The 17,752-nt window shown below is 39.2% G+C and overlaps 1 protein-coding gene across 1 annotated transcript; it reads right to left on the reverse strand.

The window, feature by feature from the left end:
• Positions 1-2,873: 2,873 nt before the first annotated feature.
• Positions 2,874-9,804, reverse strand: LOC136677930 (uncharacterized). Its single transcript, XM_066655649.1, has 11 exons — positions 9,486-9,804; positions 9,124-9,231; positions 8,402-8,530; positions 8,246-8,323; positions 8,084-8,164; positions 7,837-7,950; positions 7,543-7,641; positions 7,375-7,431; positions 6,894-7,143; positions 5,796-5,914; positions 2,874-2,986 (listed from the first exon to the last, which is right to left on the reverse strand). Exons 1-11 carry the CDS (start codon positions 9,802-9,804, stop codon positions 2,874-2,876), a joined length of 1,467 nt encoding a protein of 488 aa, XP_066511746.1.
• Positions 9,805-17,752: the final 7,948 nt, after the last annotated feature.

Here is a 17,752-nt window from a genome sequence, read left to right on the forward strand (position 1 = left end):
TTTCTGATCTGTTCACCACAGCTTTTCTCTTTAAATTTACACAAAAACAGTCGAGATCTCCAAGCAATTAAAGCCACCAGAGAGTGAGTGGGTTGATCAATATTTTAATGAGACTATGAATCTCCATTACAAACAGCACTGCTCTTCAATCAGACTTTATAGCAATTTGAACAAATTGTCTACAAATGCCCTGTTCATTTATCAAGTTATTTTGGTTAATTAAATGTAAAGGTGCTTGCGTTTAATGACGCGTCACCATTTCAGCTCCTGACATGATTATGAGGTTTCTTGTGTAAACTGACTGAGTGTCATACGATATCTTCAGTTTTGTTGTTTTGAACACAGGCATTTCATGATTTCATGGTGGCGCAGCAGGTAGTGTTGCAGTCACACAACTCCAGGGACCTGGAGGTTGTGGGTTAAAGTCCTGCTCCGGTCGACTGTCTGTGAGGAGTTCTCCTCATGTCCGAATGGGTTTCCTCCCACGGTCCAAAACAACACACGTTGGTAGGTGGATTGGCAACTCAAAAAAGCGTCCATAGGTGAGTGTGTGTCACCCTGTGAAGGACTGGCACCCCCTCCAAGGTGCATTCCTGCCTTGCACCCAGTGATTCTGGGTAGGTTCTGGACCACGGTGACCCTGAACTGGATAAACAGTTACAGACAATGAATGAATGAATGAAGGACATAGGTAACCTGCCATTTATGTAGAAATATGAAAATATATATTTTTTAAATAGGAAATTATCTGTTTTTTTAAATACCCTAGTATATGTGGACTAGGCTGTGGCCTTTAACAATTAATATAAAATACAGTACAATCCAGTTCCATAATTAAAGGTAATGAACATATACCTTGAGGATACCACCACAGTCTCTGTAAAAATTATTAGCACAGTGACTGTAAAATGTACTATACCAGCCCACGCTAAAATAGTCCTGCTTTGACAGGAGAAAAACTATATAAAAAAATTATTATGCTTTGCTTTTTCACATTTCTACATCAACAAACAACAGATTGGCCTGATGACTGAGAGATCAATGGTATCTTAGACAAATTCTGTGCCATCTGAGGCCGGGAGTCCAAGAAATCAAAATTCACCTCACTTTATGTGGGTGGAGAAAATGGCCCTTTGTATACTCACCCCAGTGCTATCCAGCTGTGTTGTCTGTTACCTGGAATAACAGATTGGAATTTTCAGTGTTCTTCAGGCATGGTTGGCTGTCCAAGTAACTGACTTTGCCCTCAGTCTCCAGCTTGGCGATTGTCCTTATATAAAGTATTCTTAAAGATAAGTTTATTAAATACATTTGTAAATATTCTCATATAGTATCATTGTACCAGTATTATTTCCATTATTTTTGGGACTAAATTGGCCTAATTTTGAATTGTTAAAAGTATACTTTGTGTATATTTTAAGTGTAATAGCATTAAACTTTGAATAAACAACAATTTTACATGCAACTCATTTGTTCTGTGTATATATACTTACAGTAAACTAGTACGTATGGAGAGAGATTAGTCTCAAAATACTTACAAATGCGTAAATGTTAATCCACAAATTAAACACAAGTCACAAATATGTTTCACCCAATCTGTGTCTCACAGTCTGCAATTTGAAAAAATAGTTACATTCATAAATACATGTTTTTGGTTTTCACAGATATATAACAATTTTATGTGAAAATATGAGAATTAAAAAATGTGAATTTAAAATTTATTTGTTAAATGAAGAATCTGCGTTTGTGGATCAAGTCACTCACGTGTTTTCCGTGACGTGCATTTGTTCATTTCCTCTCGCGGGTTTTTGGATTTTGAGACTTTCCTTTCGCATTTCACCCTATCTAAATACAATAATGAATATTATTATTATTATTATCCATGTTTTTTTGACTGTGGGAGGGAACCAGAGACCCCGGAGGAAACCCACGCAGACACTGGGAGAAATGCTTATATGTGGGTATATCTTCCAGGAGACTTGGGATGTCTGCTATCATCAAAGTGTACACAAGCATGGTGTTCTGCTCATTCACAGACCAAATCGGCAATAGCCCAAACCTGGTAGTGACAGAGATAGGAAAATGAGACTTTGCCATTGCTGCCTTCGAATTACCTTTGTTTAAAACACTTATAAGGGTAATAAAAGGAAAGCAAGGAAATAAACAGCAATTTGGGTTTGCTGTGCAGTGAGATGCAGGGTTGCCACATGTCTGAAAAGTCCCTTCTTAAGGATGGTGAAACCCCACACAACAACACATCTCACTACACACCAAGTCCACATACACATGTAATAAACAAATACTCAAACCCCAAAAATCAAAAACTATTCCCCAAAATAACCCCACAAAAACAGAAAGGGCAGCCACTAAGCATGCTGGGAGCTCACCCATGAGCTCCTTACATACTTGGCACCACCACAATACTGTACTTAAGTATAATTGTGTTTGGTATATCACCAATACGTACATGAAAAGTAAACTGAAAGCATACTCTTATTTCCAGAGTACACTAAGAGCAAATGTCCATAAACTTATTTGTAAGAGAGTGTATTCCATTGTGGAGTCTTAATTGGTAAAACAGTTTTAATTGGTGATGACTAATTTGGGGAGAAATTTAGTTTAAATTAACAAACAAACTTTGCATGTTGGGCTGCGTTCTGAGATTGTACTGATTACGTTGGATCCACAAGGTGTTAGCTTGTAGCTGTTGTAAAATATTTCCTAATATGTACACTGAAGAACATGAGTCATTAAGGGGTGCGTGTATGTGTGTGTGTGTGTGTTGGGGGGTTGGTGTCTGGGCACGTATGAGTGGGAAACATCAGTAAGGGGCTGATGCAGAAGATGAAACTAAAATTGCCCGCTTACCTAAGTCACAGGAAAAGGTTAATCCAGGCCTGCAGACATGCAGGTGAAAGACTCATTTTCTCCATGGAGACATCCTGAAGGTGTTTGACATCTTCTGTCAAATATACGCCTACCAGCCCTGCAAATGAATGAACACATACAGGTTTGTCTCATTACCAATATGTCCAGCATTTCAGCACCCAGAACTTCAAGATTCCAGAACTTCAGTATGCACTGAAGAGACAAGGCAAATGTACAGGTTATTTTTATATACACTGATCGACCATAACATTATGACCATCTCCTTGTTTCTGTGCTCACTGTCCATTCTCTCAGCTCCACTGACTGTAATCTATGAAGAGAGATTAGTCTCAAAATACTTAAAAATGACTAATCTCTTTCCATAGTAGTCCACCTATTTCTCTACATAAATTGCTAGCCTCCCACAGAGCAAGTATGATTGATCATTCTCAGTGCTGCAGTGACACTGATGTGCTTTTGCACTGATATGAGTGGATCAGACACAGCAGGGTTGTTCGAGTTTTTAAATCCCTCTGCTGTCACTGCTGGACTGAGAATAATCCACCGAAGAAAAAGGTGATGAGGGACTAGGCTAAAACCAAAACCACAAACTGTGCAGCAACAGATCAGCTAATGTCTCTGACTTTACATCTACAAGGTGGGCCAACTAGGTACTTGTGTCTAATAAAGTGGACAGTAAATAGACAGTGTTTAAAAACTCCAGCGGCACTGCTGTGTCTGATCCGCCACCTAAATCATAGCTACTCTGTGGGGATCCTGACCATTGCCAAACAGGGTCAAAGGGAGCAAACATGCAGAGCAAGAGATGGAATATATATATATATATATATCACGCCACACACACAGCTCACCATCTGATGAAAAAATACAGCCTGAAAATATATGACATTTGATGAGTGGAAAAAGCAAATCTGAAAAAGCAAACATCTGGAAAAAATTGCAGAGCTGTAGCCCATGCTGGATGGAACCTCATCATTAAAATGTTCACTCAAAATGAAGTGGCTGTAAATGCTGGAATGCTATAAGCTAAAACCATAAATACATGGAGCACCTTATCAGTAAAAAAAGACATGCTTTAAATAACATGAAATACAGGTACTGTAGAGTTCCATCCTTTATGTTCAGACCTTTTTCTTTTTCAATAACCTTTAATTTTGCACACACAACTTGTAGTTAAGTCTTTGTAGATACGCAGGAAATAATATAGGATGTTTTTGAAGTGGCTGCACAGGATCCTAATGTCACCATGCCCAATGCCGAGCTGTTTGATATCTTAATCCTTACTGGCACAGAATGGATGTCATCATATCATCCAAGTGGATGCAGCTTACTGGTTGTGTTTGAGGTGACTCCTTGTGTCCCAAAAAAAGGTAAAGTGCTTTGAGCTCTATTGAAAAGCTCCATATAACTAGCTTTCATTTAAAGGAAAGTACATACACCTACTGAACAGGCTCAAGTTATCTAACTCAGAAAGCCTGATTTATGAAACACCACAAGAAAACTCAAGAGCGGGATTGCACTCCAACCTTAGTTTCTCTAGGTTTTCTCTGTGCAGTTATGTTCCATGTATTTTAGCCAGTGGAATCTGGTCTGCATATTGAACCTACTGGTCTACACAACTCCTACATGAAACCAGACCTTGGGAGCAAACTGGGGACTTGGGTGAAAAAATATCAGGGACATCTAAATGTGTTATTATAGGATAAAAGGACTGTGCCACATTTTCATAATTACTGATATTCTTATCTAGCCTTAGTAATCAGTTTCTGTAGTTATAAAACCTACTCAAAAAAGTAGAGCAAGCTAAATTTTCAATAATCTTTATTATCAGAATTACTGATTAAAAAGACTGGAAACCTTTGCAAATTAATCCAACATATGAATTCTTCATTGCAGTTTCTCTGGTAAAGGTGGTTCAGCCTAATATTGGGAATGTAACTCAAAGTAAGCAATGTTTATGAAAGTTAACTTTATTAATTTTGTTGTATATATTATTATTATTATTATTAATATTGTACACTTGTTCTATAAAGGGTCATGTTCATGAAATGCCTTGTCAATTTTTTGTAGTCCCTGAATGAACCAGTAAATTCTCCATAGAACAGGTTCCCTATGTACATGGTGTTGACACAAGGTAGGTTTAATACAGAGTCTCTGCTACATTTAGGCCACTAGGTGTCAATATATTGGATGCTTCAGAACATGGAAAAAAAAAATAATTCGAGAAAATTACTGATTGCTCATTTAATCTCCTAACACCTTGAGCAACACCTGCCTGCTTCTGGCATGCTAAGAGCACCTCTTTAATTCTGTCCAATACCTCAGTTACCTGAATGTCGTCTTCTTGTTTAATGTGGAATAGTAATTAGACTATACACATGCCATTGCCTACAAATGAAATAACTGAAAGACTTGTTCTGCATAAGAAAATTAATAGTTATTCATTTATTCCCTTATTTATTCCTCATTTATTCACTTATTTATGTATACATATTCTTTAACTTCATCCTTATCTGGGGTCCAAAGAGCCTACCCCTTAATCTCTGAATGCAAAGCAGGAACACACACCCAGGACGAGGTGCTAGTCCATCAAAAGGTATCACACACTCTGTAAATCACACACACACACACACATACACACACACTCCCACCTATTGACAAGTACACACAGCCAATATAGCTAGCATTGTGTTTTTGGAAGCTGGAGAACCCTGAACAAACCCAGTGACTCAAGGAGAGGACTGAACCTTGGAGCCCAGTAAGAAAACAATACAATAAATACAGAGGAGAAGAGAAGACCCAACAGAGGAGAGGAGAAGAACATCTCTGTGATGAGGTCAGTGAAGTGGCCCCATCACCAAGACTGGAATATACATTAAGGAATGTATGCCAGTATTATTACTTACCTTGTGCTTTAGGTCCTGTTCCCAGGGGAGTGGCGGTGAATTTCCTGTCTCTCTTGGTGCTAGCCGAAGGGCCCACGGTGAGGTGTAGAGAGGGGGAGGGAAGAGCTGGATTTGGGAACCTGTGAAAGGGAAAAAGCAAATAAGTAAAAATACTAACTATGTACATAGATAAATACTCACCAGTGAAGCCGGAATAAGATGTGCTGGAGATATCAGTTATTGGTTATATTGTAGGGAATAAATATCTTCCTGTAAATAACTTTGTTACCCCTTTGCCAGAGTTGGATTAGTCCAATTAAGAGAGGGTGGGGCTACGTTACTAAAAGGAGGGGGATTTGGCGACATTAGCAAGTGAAGGTAGATGGGACTGCAGTACGGACAAACTAGGTCTGTTTAGTTCTAACCTGCTGTTTTTATTTCTTTTCTTTATTGGTATCTCTCTTATCGTGATGTCATCACGTGTGCTATGTTAGAATAAATTATCATGGAATGAGTTATTTTGAGTCCTGCCTGCTCCTTGCTGAGTGAACCCACACTTCTTCAGCCGTACCCTCCACATTTCAATTCTAACATCCATCCCACAATCTTTCAAAAAATTCTTTTTTTTTTTTTTTTTACAAATGTTACCTATTTCAGGAGATAGGATGCAGCCAAAGCAATTACATGACCTTTGAACCTTATATTACATTAATTAGATTTTTTAAAAATCTTGTTTTTAAAGTCATGTTTTGAAAGTCATATTATAATACTCTGTCACCCCTAGCCACAAAGTTAAGCAGCACAAACTGAACTTTGTGTGTGTGTGTGTGTGTGTGTTGCAGGTGATTTTAATGAAGAGAGGATATAGACCAGTGTGAGCTGGACAAAGTTACACCATCGACTGGATGTTTCATACAGTGTGTGTTAAACTGGTCTGGTAATGCCAGTTCCTGATGGTCTGGTGGTGGTTTAGTCAGTCACCCAGCTTGGTCAAACATCACTCTTTTTTAAATGCAGTTATTAATTTATTTAGCTCAGAGTACAGATGTATGATGTACAGTGTGTCTGCTCTGCTCTCTCTTCTGTCTGTTGATGATCTCCAGGAGGCAGACAGCATACCTCTCTTCCTTAATTGTTGGAAGGTGTGGTCTCCACCTGGGCCTCCTGTGCAGCCTACAGGGTTTTTGAGGTGGATTCACTTGAGGTGGAGTCACCTCACTTGGCAGTGCTGTAGCTTCTTTAGACTCCTGTTGTCCCAGAGTGCACTCTCTGGTTTCCTCTGGATAATTTACCCTCGTTCCTTTCCTTTTCTTTTTCTTTTTCTTGTTGTGGCCAGGGGTCGGACCATCGGCCATTTCATACTTTTCATCTGTTAAAATGAGAAGAGGCAGATTCAGTATCTTGTCATTGATTTCCAGGGATTTCACTGTTGATCATTTTACACAGAGATTCATCAGCTGTTTTCACAACTGAAAATCCTCCCTGGAGTTCTGGATCTACTTTTATTGAAGAGATGATAAATGCTAACGGTGGGTGGAGCTATGAAAAGATGCAGAAGACATGGCTCTGCAGATCTGTGCTGTGTGTTTCTACTACTCACCCAGGGGCTGGTCATTGTTGCTGACCTCACTCTGCTCTGGCCTGGCAAGGTCTTCATCTGCAATAAGAAGAATCATGGGTTAAATGGAGGTCTGATTTAAATTGGTGCACTGAAGAATGTGTAGGTTGTGTTTGTGTCCAGGATCAGAAATTTTAATCTGTTACTCACCCAGTCGGGAAGTGCTGGGTTCGGTGTCAATGAAGTGAAGGTGCTCCTCAGAGACCTCAGTCTCAGCTGGAGCACTCTCCAACTTCAGATTATGTCCTGCTGACAGAGAAATAAACACCAACATTTACCAAATGACCAAATCATCTTCATTCCTGCACTGTCCCATGAACTGACAACTCTGAAATGACCTTAAACTCATCATTAGTCCCTTGTTCATACCCCCAATCCCTGCAGGCACTAACTGTCTCCCCTAAAACATTTATACTGATCAGGGGTTAGCATTATTTTACTCACCTAGAGACTGCACTTCTACATCCAGCAGCAGAGTGTCCAAAACCTCTTGGATGGTGTCCGCCTGAGCTCCAGTGGAAGATGTGTTAAGTGTCTCCCCTTCTTTCAACTCATCACCTGCTTCAACAAAGGAGACACTGAATTACTGTTCTTCTCATGATTCTCTCATCCACTTGCTGGGACGGTGGTCTTGCTTTTGCCAAAAATGTTCTAGATACTAGATAGGTTATCTAGATAGTTTATTACTCACCCTGTCCCTGGTCAGTGTCCTGATGTCCCAGGATGGCTTCAGCCTCCGATTCCGCCATCCCTGTCTCTGACTCATTCCCTGCTTTTTGGAGAGATAAACGTCAGATTTACAGAGTCATTATTCTTGTTGTAGCATTCTCTGTGTGAAAGTTGATTTACTGACCCAGAGCTGTGTCTAGTGAGCCTTCAGTCTGGTCCAGGTGTGTGTTCAAATGGTCTTCAGCGACCATTGTCTCTATCTCTGTCACATCAGAAAAAAAAGTGTCAGTTTTACTGAGTTATTATTTTCTGACCACAGTTCTTCATGTCATGTCCTCACCGATTCGTTTGAAGCTGAGGCAGGCACCCCCCAGCTCCTGAGCTCCCATCAATTTGGACACCATTGTCCGGATCAGATGGTGTTTGGCTTTGGATCTGGCCTTGGACACAGCTCTCCTCCTCATTAATCCTGCAGGAAAAATAAACATTGATTTCATGGATACCATAGCACATGCCCAGCAGCACCTTAACACCTGTAAAGTACATCAGGAGAGCCTGGTACCTGCCACTTAACAATGTGGCAGAGCTCTTAAACTACTCATTCTGAAAGGGACTGAAACTAGCAAGAATAGAGCTGGTGAGGTCTCTTTATGTGAGAGTGATTTTGCGCAAAGAACTTCATGAATATGTTTTGTACAGCCCATAGACCTTTTCTAACTTGTTTAAAAGGGGTATAATATGTCCCCTTTAACAACCTGAGGTAGTGTCACAATACCATATCAACAACCTTTGATTCCATCATTAGCTTTTAACAGCACCTTTGCCACAGCTTTGTATTCCATATTATAATATAAAAAGTTCCCTTAGTTCCCCCCATTTTACCTCGTCAAAGAAATTTGCTGCTGAGGTAAATACCCCAGACCCCCCTAGTCATTAATCTGTAGTGATAGGCTTACTTGGAAACATTTCAAACACCATGACATGAATTTAGCAACAACTATGAAATAACATATCAACAATACAACAGTTACCATAGTAGCCATGTGGATGTCCAGTTCTTACCCCAAGCTTTGTTGACAGTGTCTTCTAGCTCCAGGTAAATGTCCAGGAACCCTTTGATGGTCATGTCCTCTGTCTCGGGTTGTAGAGTCACCTCCAGAGCTTGGGGTCCTGTTTAAGACATGAATAAATGCACGACATGGCCAAAAGATTGTGGACACTTGCATTTGGCCAATGTTTCCTCTGAACTAAAGGACTCTTATGAGGAGCGTGTTCCTCTTTGCTGCCGTAAAACTAACTTTAATCTTCTGAGAACATGTTACACTAGATGCTGGGACATTGCTGTGAGGATTTGATGATAAATCCTAACAAGAATTAATAGTCACATAGCTGGGTCATTACATGATTTCCACTGATTCACTCACTGTGACCCTTTTGGCTGGTGCTCTCTGTCTTAGCGATGACATCTTCAGTGATGACCTTGTGTCCACTACACTCTGGTGTCTCTGAGGTGAGGGACACACACTCCACTTCCAGTTCTCCAGCTGCGGCCTGCAGACTCTCACTGATAACTCCATTTTTTTCTTCACGACAGTGCTCCTTCTTCCACCATTTTATCATCCTCTTCTTCTTAATTCTGTTTCTCACCTTGTTCTTCTCTTCATTGTTGTTCAGTGTGTCCAACTCTGGACTATCTGTGTCTGAGGTGTCCCCTCTGAAGCAGAATCTCAGAAGGAAAGCCATGTTTGTGTTGATCCTCCTCTCTCTTGACACAGAATGATTCACAGCAGCAGAGAACACTGAACTTCACCTGTGTCTTTACCTGGTGATGTCACACTGTGGAATCTGTGATGTCAGTAATGTTCCGCTTGTTGCATATCATCATGGTCCCTTTGGAAAGTGAATGGGAAAATAGCTGTAGTAATCATGTTCTAATATATGTAGGACCCCTCTTACATTAAGGATATTCTGCTTAAAGAGGGTTACTCTTCACTCACACAGAGGTTTGAGGCATACACGTTTTGTTTAACACTTTGTGGCTGCTCCTGGACATTTTTGTTTTACAGTAACAATTCTGGCAGAGCAGAAATATGAAACATGATTAGTTCCTAATGGTGGCATGATACGATAGCACCATTTTATATATTATTGTCTCCTCCATGTTCACTTAGCCACAACCCCACACATTTTTGCTTTGCCTCTTTTTCTTCTGCGTTCTCATTTTGTCCACAGTTTAATCAGTTCTCTTGTTGTGTCTGATTTACTCTGTTTAATGTCCAGCGCTGTGATTGGAGAAGCACAGATGTGTCGAGTGCTGTGATTGAAGACACTCAAAGAAGCAGGCAGGACAATTCTGAAGTGCCTACTTTCTATGTAAGACACAGGACAAAATCAGAATGACTTGTTGTAAAAAATTGATCCAAACTGACAAAAAACCTCAGGTGTGGTCTCCCCTAAGTTACCCTCTTTCCTCAGTTGCCAGATTGATCCAGGGAAGTCTAGAGACACTGAAACTAGAGTAGTGAATCAATATTTTATCCCATGTCCTCAGAATCACCAAATCTGATCACCAAAAACTGACAGGGTTGTTTTATTCACAGTTTGTGGGATGGTAGGAGGTCTAGATCCAAACATTAATGTGCTAAAGCTTTCAAAATATGATTATTTTTTTCCACAGCATGACTGCTTTAATATTTTTTGTGGTTTAAATTATGACTTAGAAGTACTTTAAGAAATGTCAGCTCATCTGGCTTCCGGTAAGTGATGTGTTTTTTTTTCCAACATGTAATTCACATGTGCAAAGCCGAGTCTGTTTCTTTGGGGATTGTATGAAGGCATTTTTTTGTTGCTACTAATTATACACTGTAAGGTTCCACGGTGTTGGCTTTCCAACATAAAAAGCTTTCCAAAATGGCTCCACTCCTACCATTTGGAAACACCTATTTTTTCTCCTTTTCTTTTCTCCTCTCTCTCTCTCTCTCTCTCTCTCACATACACATACACAGGCACACAGAGTAACAAGTGAGATAGTATAAATGATCTATAAAGAACACAAAATACCATATCATTTTTCTACTGTATCTCACCTAGAGTCAGGGAAAGTGCATTTTATTCCTGTAAACTTGCATTATTTTCTACATTCACCTGACAGATAACAGTGTTGTGGTTGTTACTATAGCAGCACTGTTTTTCTGTGCCAGTTTACTAGGTTATTAACCATGTATGAGGTAAAAAACATCATAGAATTGCAAGTTCAAAATTCAAATAAGTTTTGATAACCTACTAATACAAGTTAGTTTGCTCGTCCCATCACCAATTAAAAATTGCAAAAAATTACTATTTGGTAAGCACCAAGTCAAACACATAAAGGATCACACCACATTATACATAAACACCTAATATTGATATATTTGTCGATGGTCTGATTAAACTGTAAATTATACTGTGTAAAACTGTGTGTCAAAGTGTCATTTCTTACCTAGAAATAAACCTGAAATTTGGCTGTAAAAGAAAGCAATGACTGTTATTAGTTTTCTGGTTACTTGTTTTTTTTTTATAATAAAAATAATAAATTATTTATATATATATAGCGCCTTTCATAAACCCAATAATGCTTTACAATCAATGGAAAAAACACTTAAAAGAGAGTATAAGAAAGTAGAGAAAGGTGGGGTCTTAGATTTAAACACAGAAAGTGAGGGAGATAATCTAAAAGAGAGAGGCAGGGGCAGCAACAAAGAAAGACCTGCCACACATAGTGGACAGCTTGAACCTTGGAACATCCAGATGAGCAAAAGAGGACCTAAGTAAGCGTGGAGGAGCATAGGGCTATAAAAGAGCACAAAGATTGGATGGAGCTAATCCATGCAAGGCCCTATAAGTCAGCAGAAGTATTTTGGATGCATTCAGAAACATGTAACCAGTGAAGCTGATGGGGTACAGGTGTGATATGAGCAGATGTTTTTAGATCTGGCAGCAGATTTCTGTAAACACTGAAAAGGGTTAAAAGTCTTGGCAGGTAAGCCGTGAAAAAGCACATTACAATAATCCAATTGTGCTGTAACAAAAGTATGCACCAGGATCTCAGAGTTTTTAGAAGAGACTTTAGGACTTGGTCAGAGGTTTAACGTGTAAAACAAAGCTAAGACTGTAGTCAAATATAACTCCCAGATTTAGAACAGTAGAAGATGAGGTGATAGTTTGTTAACCCCTGAACACACGACAGCAGTAAAAATGGAGGGAAAGACTGAATGGGTGACTGAATATGATCAGCATAGCAGTGGAAATAGAGACCGTAAGAATGGATAATGCCACCAATAGGTAGCATGTAAATAGCAGGGGACAAAAAACAGAGTCCTCAGGAATCCCTGAGTGAATGAAACAGTGCTTGATTTGTTCTTTCTAATAGACACAAACAGATCTATCTGTCAAGTAGGATGTGAACTAAGAGCACAACACCAGAGGGGCCAAGAAAGGAGAGACGAGAAATAAGCACATTATGACTGACTGTAACAAATGCAGCAGTAAGATCTAGCAGAAGGAGAACAGAAGCACAGCATAGGTCAAAGGACAGGCTGTCTTTGTGCTATGAGCACAATCAAGACCTGGTTTCAGACAGAAGCCATTTTCAAAGCACTAGAATAGCATCATCATCATGATCATCATCATCATCATTTTCTTTGCCACTTAATCCATTTCATGGTCAAGGTACTAGGAATATTTGCTAAAAATTGTAGTTTCTAGATTAATAACTATTACCTGTTAAATATTATCTGTAAAATACACCTTCAGACTATTGAACAGTTCATACCTTGAGCAGTTATTGCAGTTATGCAATGGTAACATTGTATAAATTATCTAGAGATGATTTAAAGTGTATAAAAAAGGTGTAAATATTATCAGTGAGCATCCATTGGATTTGGTATCCACAGGGTTTGTGTAACCAATTTCCCTCAGATACAGAGGGCTGGCTTTATCTAATTATGGATACTGAAAAAGGCTTAAATAAATCTGCGTAAATGACCTCACACACTGTTTAACTTCATTATCAAGCAGCTCTAAGGCAAGTTATATTTTACATGTTCTCGTCGTAACTGAACACCATCAGATCTTCCCAGTGATGTACTACAGTATATTAAACTGGTTTAAAGCCTTTCCAGAAAAAAATAACCCCTTCAGAATGTGGCTTTTTTATTATCTTTGCAAATTCACTTAAGGTTACCTGCCAAGGTCTTGGATATCATCCACAGAGATCAAATTCAGTCCAGATCTAACACCCCTGATCCATTTAATTAAATCACTCTGAAGTGAATCAACTGATAAAGATCATAGCACAGTAGATGTGGAAGTTGATGACCATTGTTCCAGAGAAGAAGAATGGATAGCATAAATCAGGTGTCTCCACTGGCATAAATTTGGGTTTTAATGCCAAAGAAGACTGAGACACAGCTATATTTTATCATCATAGTGTTTCATGAGACTTTATTAAAAAGTATCTTATTATTATTACATACAATATCATAATTATTAGAAACCTTAACCTATACATATATGGTTTCATCAAGTGGATTCAATGGAATTCCATAATTTTTCCAAATTCCTGAATTATGGAAGACATTGAGTAGAGAAAGGTCAGCGACAGACGGTGATTCGCATTGGATAATGTCCCTCAACCTGAATGAACTATAGATACTTGTGGTTCTTTTATATAATTGAAGTAGATTTCATTTGACAACTACTTGTTTATTTTGTAAAAACGTGCGTTTTTGTGTGTGAGTGTTTACACACTTTTTGTACATTCTAGTCTCCCTCATAACAACAGAATGCAAAGTTATGATGAAAATAACTTTGTCCCCTTCATGGCTTTAAATAGTATGTGATTTATATTGAGAGTGGGTTGATCTCCTTTCCAATAAAAGGGTAATCTGTAGAACATATCAGGGTTTAAGAGGAATCAGAATCTTGCCATATTTGTTATACACAGATATAAAAATATATCATGATTAGGAAACATATGAATGACATGTAACAATCAGACCAGATAAGTACACAAGCACAGTAATACATATGTAGGAGAAAGTATCATTTAATCTATATATTTATATTTTTAGCACATTTTTCAGCATCAGGAACAAAACAGATAACATATATGTGCATTGTGGGACCACTACTTTCCTTTATTTCAGTCTCTTTTCAGGAGACATGCTCTTAGATATTTTACTCTAACGTTTTCAAATAGGCTGCATTTTCTGCTTTTCACATTCCAGGTAATCGCAAACACATTCATTGATACTAAAGTATGGAGTTTGGGGCAGCCAGGTAATTGATCTGGGGACAACAGCAGCGCACTTTCTCAGTAACTGCTCCTTAACAACTTTGAAATCTTTCAGACCTAGAGCAGTGAGTTAAAGTATGGCCAGAAATGTCTGTGAATGTATTGTGTGGATGGTTTAATTTCCTTTGAGGCTAAGCAAATGGCTGTGGATTATTCTTTATGAACTGCACAACCAAGGCACAGCCAGGAGTTCATCACACTGACAACAGTAACATTTGTGTTGTATCCACAAGGATCCATTCAAATGATCAAATGATATTAATTAAAATAAATAGTTATCAATAATTATTTACCCTAATATCATAAACATGGGTTAGCCCATGTATTTAGAGGGGCCGCACGGAGGCGCAACAAGTAGTGCCACACAGCTCCAGTGTCCTGGAGTTGTGGGATTGAGTCCAAGTGACTGTCTGGGAGGTGTTTGGTGTGTTCTCTGTGTCCGTGTGGGTTTCCTCCGGGGGCTCCGGTTTCCTTCCACGGTGGAAGGTGGACTGACTGGCAACTCTAAAGTGTCCCTAGGTGTGAGTTTGTGAGTGAGTGTGTTTCGCCGGAAATTTAGGACCACGGCATAGAGTGAGTTGTGAAAGAAGCAGTCAGTGAAGTGAACAGAATTTATTAAATGCATCCACACAACAAAACCCCTTTGGTGCAGCCCTTGACTGCGATGCATATGGCTTTTGTTTATTGTACAGGTCCATGAGCGGTGACCTTGTGGACACGCTGGAGTTCCACATGCTCATTAATTCTACACAGCAAATTCACCAATGTTAAACCAACACTATTAGTGTTAAATCAACACTGCGAGTGTTGAAAAGTTTAAATTTTTACACTAATGGTGTTGATTTAACACTGGTGAATTTGCTGTGTATCCTGTGAAACTACATGCCCTCTCCTGAATAAACAGGTTCTTGCACAAATTCAGGGTTTAAATACTAATCACAATCTGGTCCTGAAATCTTTACCAGTGTATGCCTTCAGCAACACACTGCATTCCTCAATTACACTGTGGTTGTGTCTGCCCCATTATACATGGTGTGAATTATTCCAAGATTATTCTCAGAATTCTGACTTTATTCTCTGAATCTAATTTTCTTTTTTTTCCACAGTGCTTAACTCCTCCATTCCAAATATGTGATTAATAACATGTTCCATGCTCCCCACTTAGGCAGTCCAGCAACAACGTACCTAAATTTCCTACTGAGCAGGTGAAGGAGTTAAAGAATCTCAAAAAGTGAAAGAACAGATATAAATCATAAGTTTCTGAAACTTGATGGAATATTTTAATGTGTCTTTAAACTAAGATGGAGATAAGAAAGAATTCCAGTTAGGTTGAAATCTTGGTTTGAGTTGCCAAAAATAGTTAGCTGTCTTACATGTTGCTCTACTGTTTCTCTGACCACTTAAGTAATGAATACACTAATATGGCTGATGCACCTGTGCCCAGTGTTCAGACTGGGCTCTTGACTCTCTCTTTGATAACAGCATGGCACTGAATTGGGTGATACATTTATCTGTCTGCTGGACAAAGCATAGTCCCACTTGGACACAACATGCAACACTTATTATTATAACTCAACAAAATCTGCACAACAGGGAAAGGAGTTTGGGGAGATGATGGTGGATGAATTCATCACATCATAGACACATCTTATGACCACTTGGCTATAGCCTTGTGTGTCAGACATTTTCATTTGCAGCATCTGGGCTCATCAGGGGGACTCCATGTACAGCTCCAGTTTCAAGAAAAACACAGATTTGTATCATGTCCTAAATTTCTCACATTGGTGGGATGTATCAGGAGAGGACAGGTGGATAAATACAGGGCTTTGTTGAATGGTGTCATTGGTCACCATTGGTGTAGAAGTTGGTACCGTGCCGTGTGTAATAAATCTGCCCTTCATATGGAGGACTAGAGTTCTCTGCACAAGCAGGCTAGCCATGTCTGCCAAATAAATAACATATAATCAGAAATGTAAATGAAGACGTTGGTTCTTGCAAGTACGTCTTGTGCACTTGGATAGGTAAAGACAGCTCTGGGCATTCTGGGACTCACTTGGACTCTTAACACAGTTGTTAAAACTCCAGACCAGTGTGTGCTGAGACATCAGTATCAACAAAATAATCAGGAAGCCTGGCTCCTGTTAGAGGTGTCCCAGCTGGACTCTCTGGAGGTTGTGGCAGAAAGCAGGGCTCTCAATAAACAGATAGTCACCACAGACAATACATCACATCCCTGGCATGTAGCAGTGGTACACTGATACAGCTGTGCTATGCTAAAGAGTGTCGTGTGAGATCTTTCCTTTCTATAGCAACAAGACTCTACAAAATGTCTCCTAACACTCAAGATCTCCTGCTATCTAAACTGAACTAATTACAATGATTCATTATCTTCACTATGAAATCAAAATGTGGATAGACAAAAATCTTCAGTACAAATATGGGTTCATGTAAAACATGAAATGTAAGATGTTTATCTTTTGGTTTATTTTTAGCCCTTTAATAAAAAATACAAAGGAATAGGGCAGGGGGAGCCATGAGGATTTGAACAAGGAAAAACAAACTGCATCCCCATTGCAAACTTAATACTAATTCTAGCAGGTGTTAAGTATATAGTATAGTCAAACTGAGCTTACTAAAAAAATCCAGAATGCACACTTAGAATCAGTCAATCAGACAATCCAATGCGAAATAGAAAGAGAGGAGCTTCCCTCATCATTATGACCAACTCCTTGTTTCTTCACTCACTGTCCATTCTCTTAGTTCCACTGACAAGATAGGAGCACTTTGTAGTTTTATAATCACTGACTATAGTCCATTTGTTGCTCTGTATACTTTATGTTGTCACTTTCATGCTGTTCTTCAATGGTCAGGACCCTCACAGAGCAGGTATGATTTGGGTAGTGGATCATTCTCATTATTGCAGTGACACTGATGTGGTAGTGTGTTAGTGGGTACGGGTGGCTCAGACACATCTGTGCTACTGGAGTTTTCAAACACTGTGTCCACACACTCTCCACTCTATTAGACACACCTACCTTATTGGTCCACTTTGTAGATTTACAGTTGGAGACAGTAGCCCATCTGTTGCTGCATGGTTTGTGTTGGTTGTCCTCTACTCCAGCATCAGTGGGCACAGGACGCTGCCCAGAGGAATATGTGACTGCATTTTTTATTTATTTATTTTTTAATATGCTCCAGGTGACTGCCTGTGAGGAGTTTTGGCCGTGTCTACATGGGTTTCCTCCTGGTGCTCCGGTTTCCTCCCATGGTCCAAAAAAAAAAAACACTTTAGGTGGATTAGCTACTCAAAAAATAAAAATAAAAATGTCCATAGGTGTGTATATGTGAGTGTGTGTC

The sequence above is a fragment of the Hoplias malabaricus genome, chromosome Y, assembly GCF_029633855.1.
Source record: "Hoplias malabaricus isolate fHopMal1 chromosome Y, fHopMal1.hap1, whole genome shotgun sequence".
NCBI lineage: Eukaryota > Metazoa > Chordata > Actinopteri > Characiformes > Erythrinidae > Hoplias > Hoplias malabaricus.

Coding starts and splice junctions, on each gene's coding strand:
- LOC136677930 (XM_066655649.1), bottom strand. CDS start 9,804: ATGGCTTTCCTTCTGAGATTCTGCTTCAGAGGGGACACCTCAGACACA. Junction 8,324..8,401: donor CCTCAGCTTCAAACGAATCG/GTGAGGACATGA, acceptor CTGATGTGACAG/AGATAGAGACAATGGTCGCT. Junction 2,987..5,795: donor AACAGGACCTAAAGCACAAG/GTAAGTAATAAT, acceptor ATTCATTTGCAG/GGCTGGTAGGCGTATATTTG.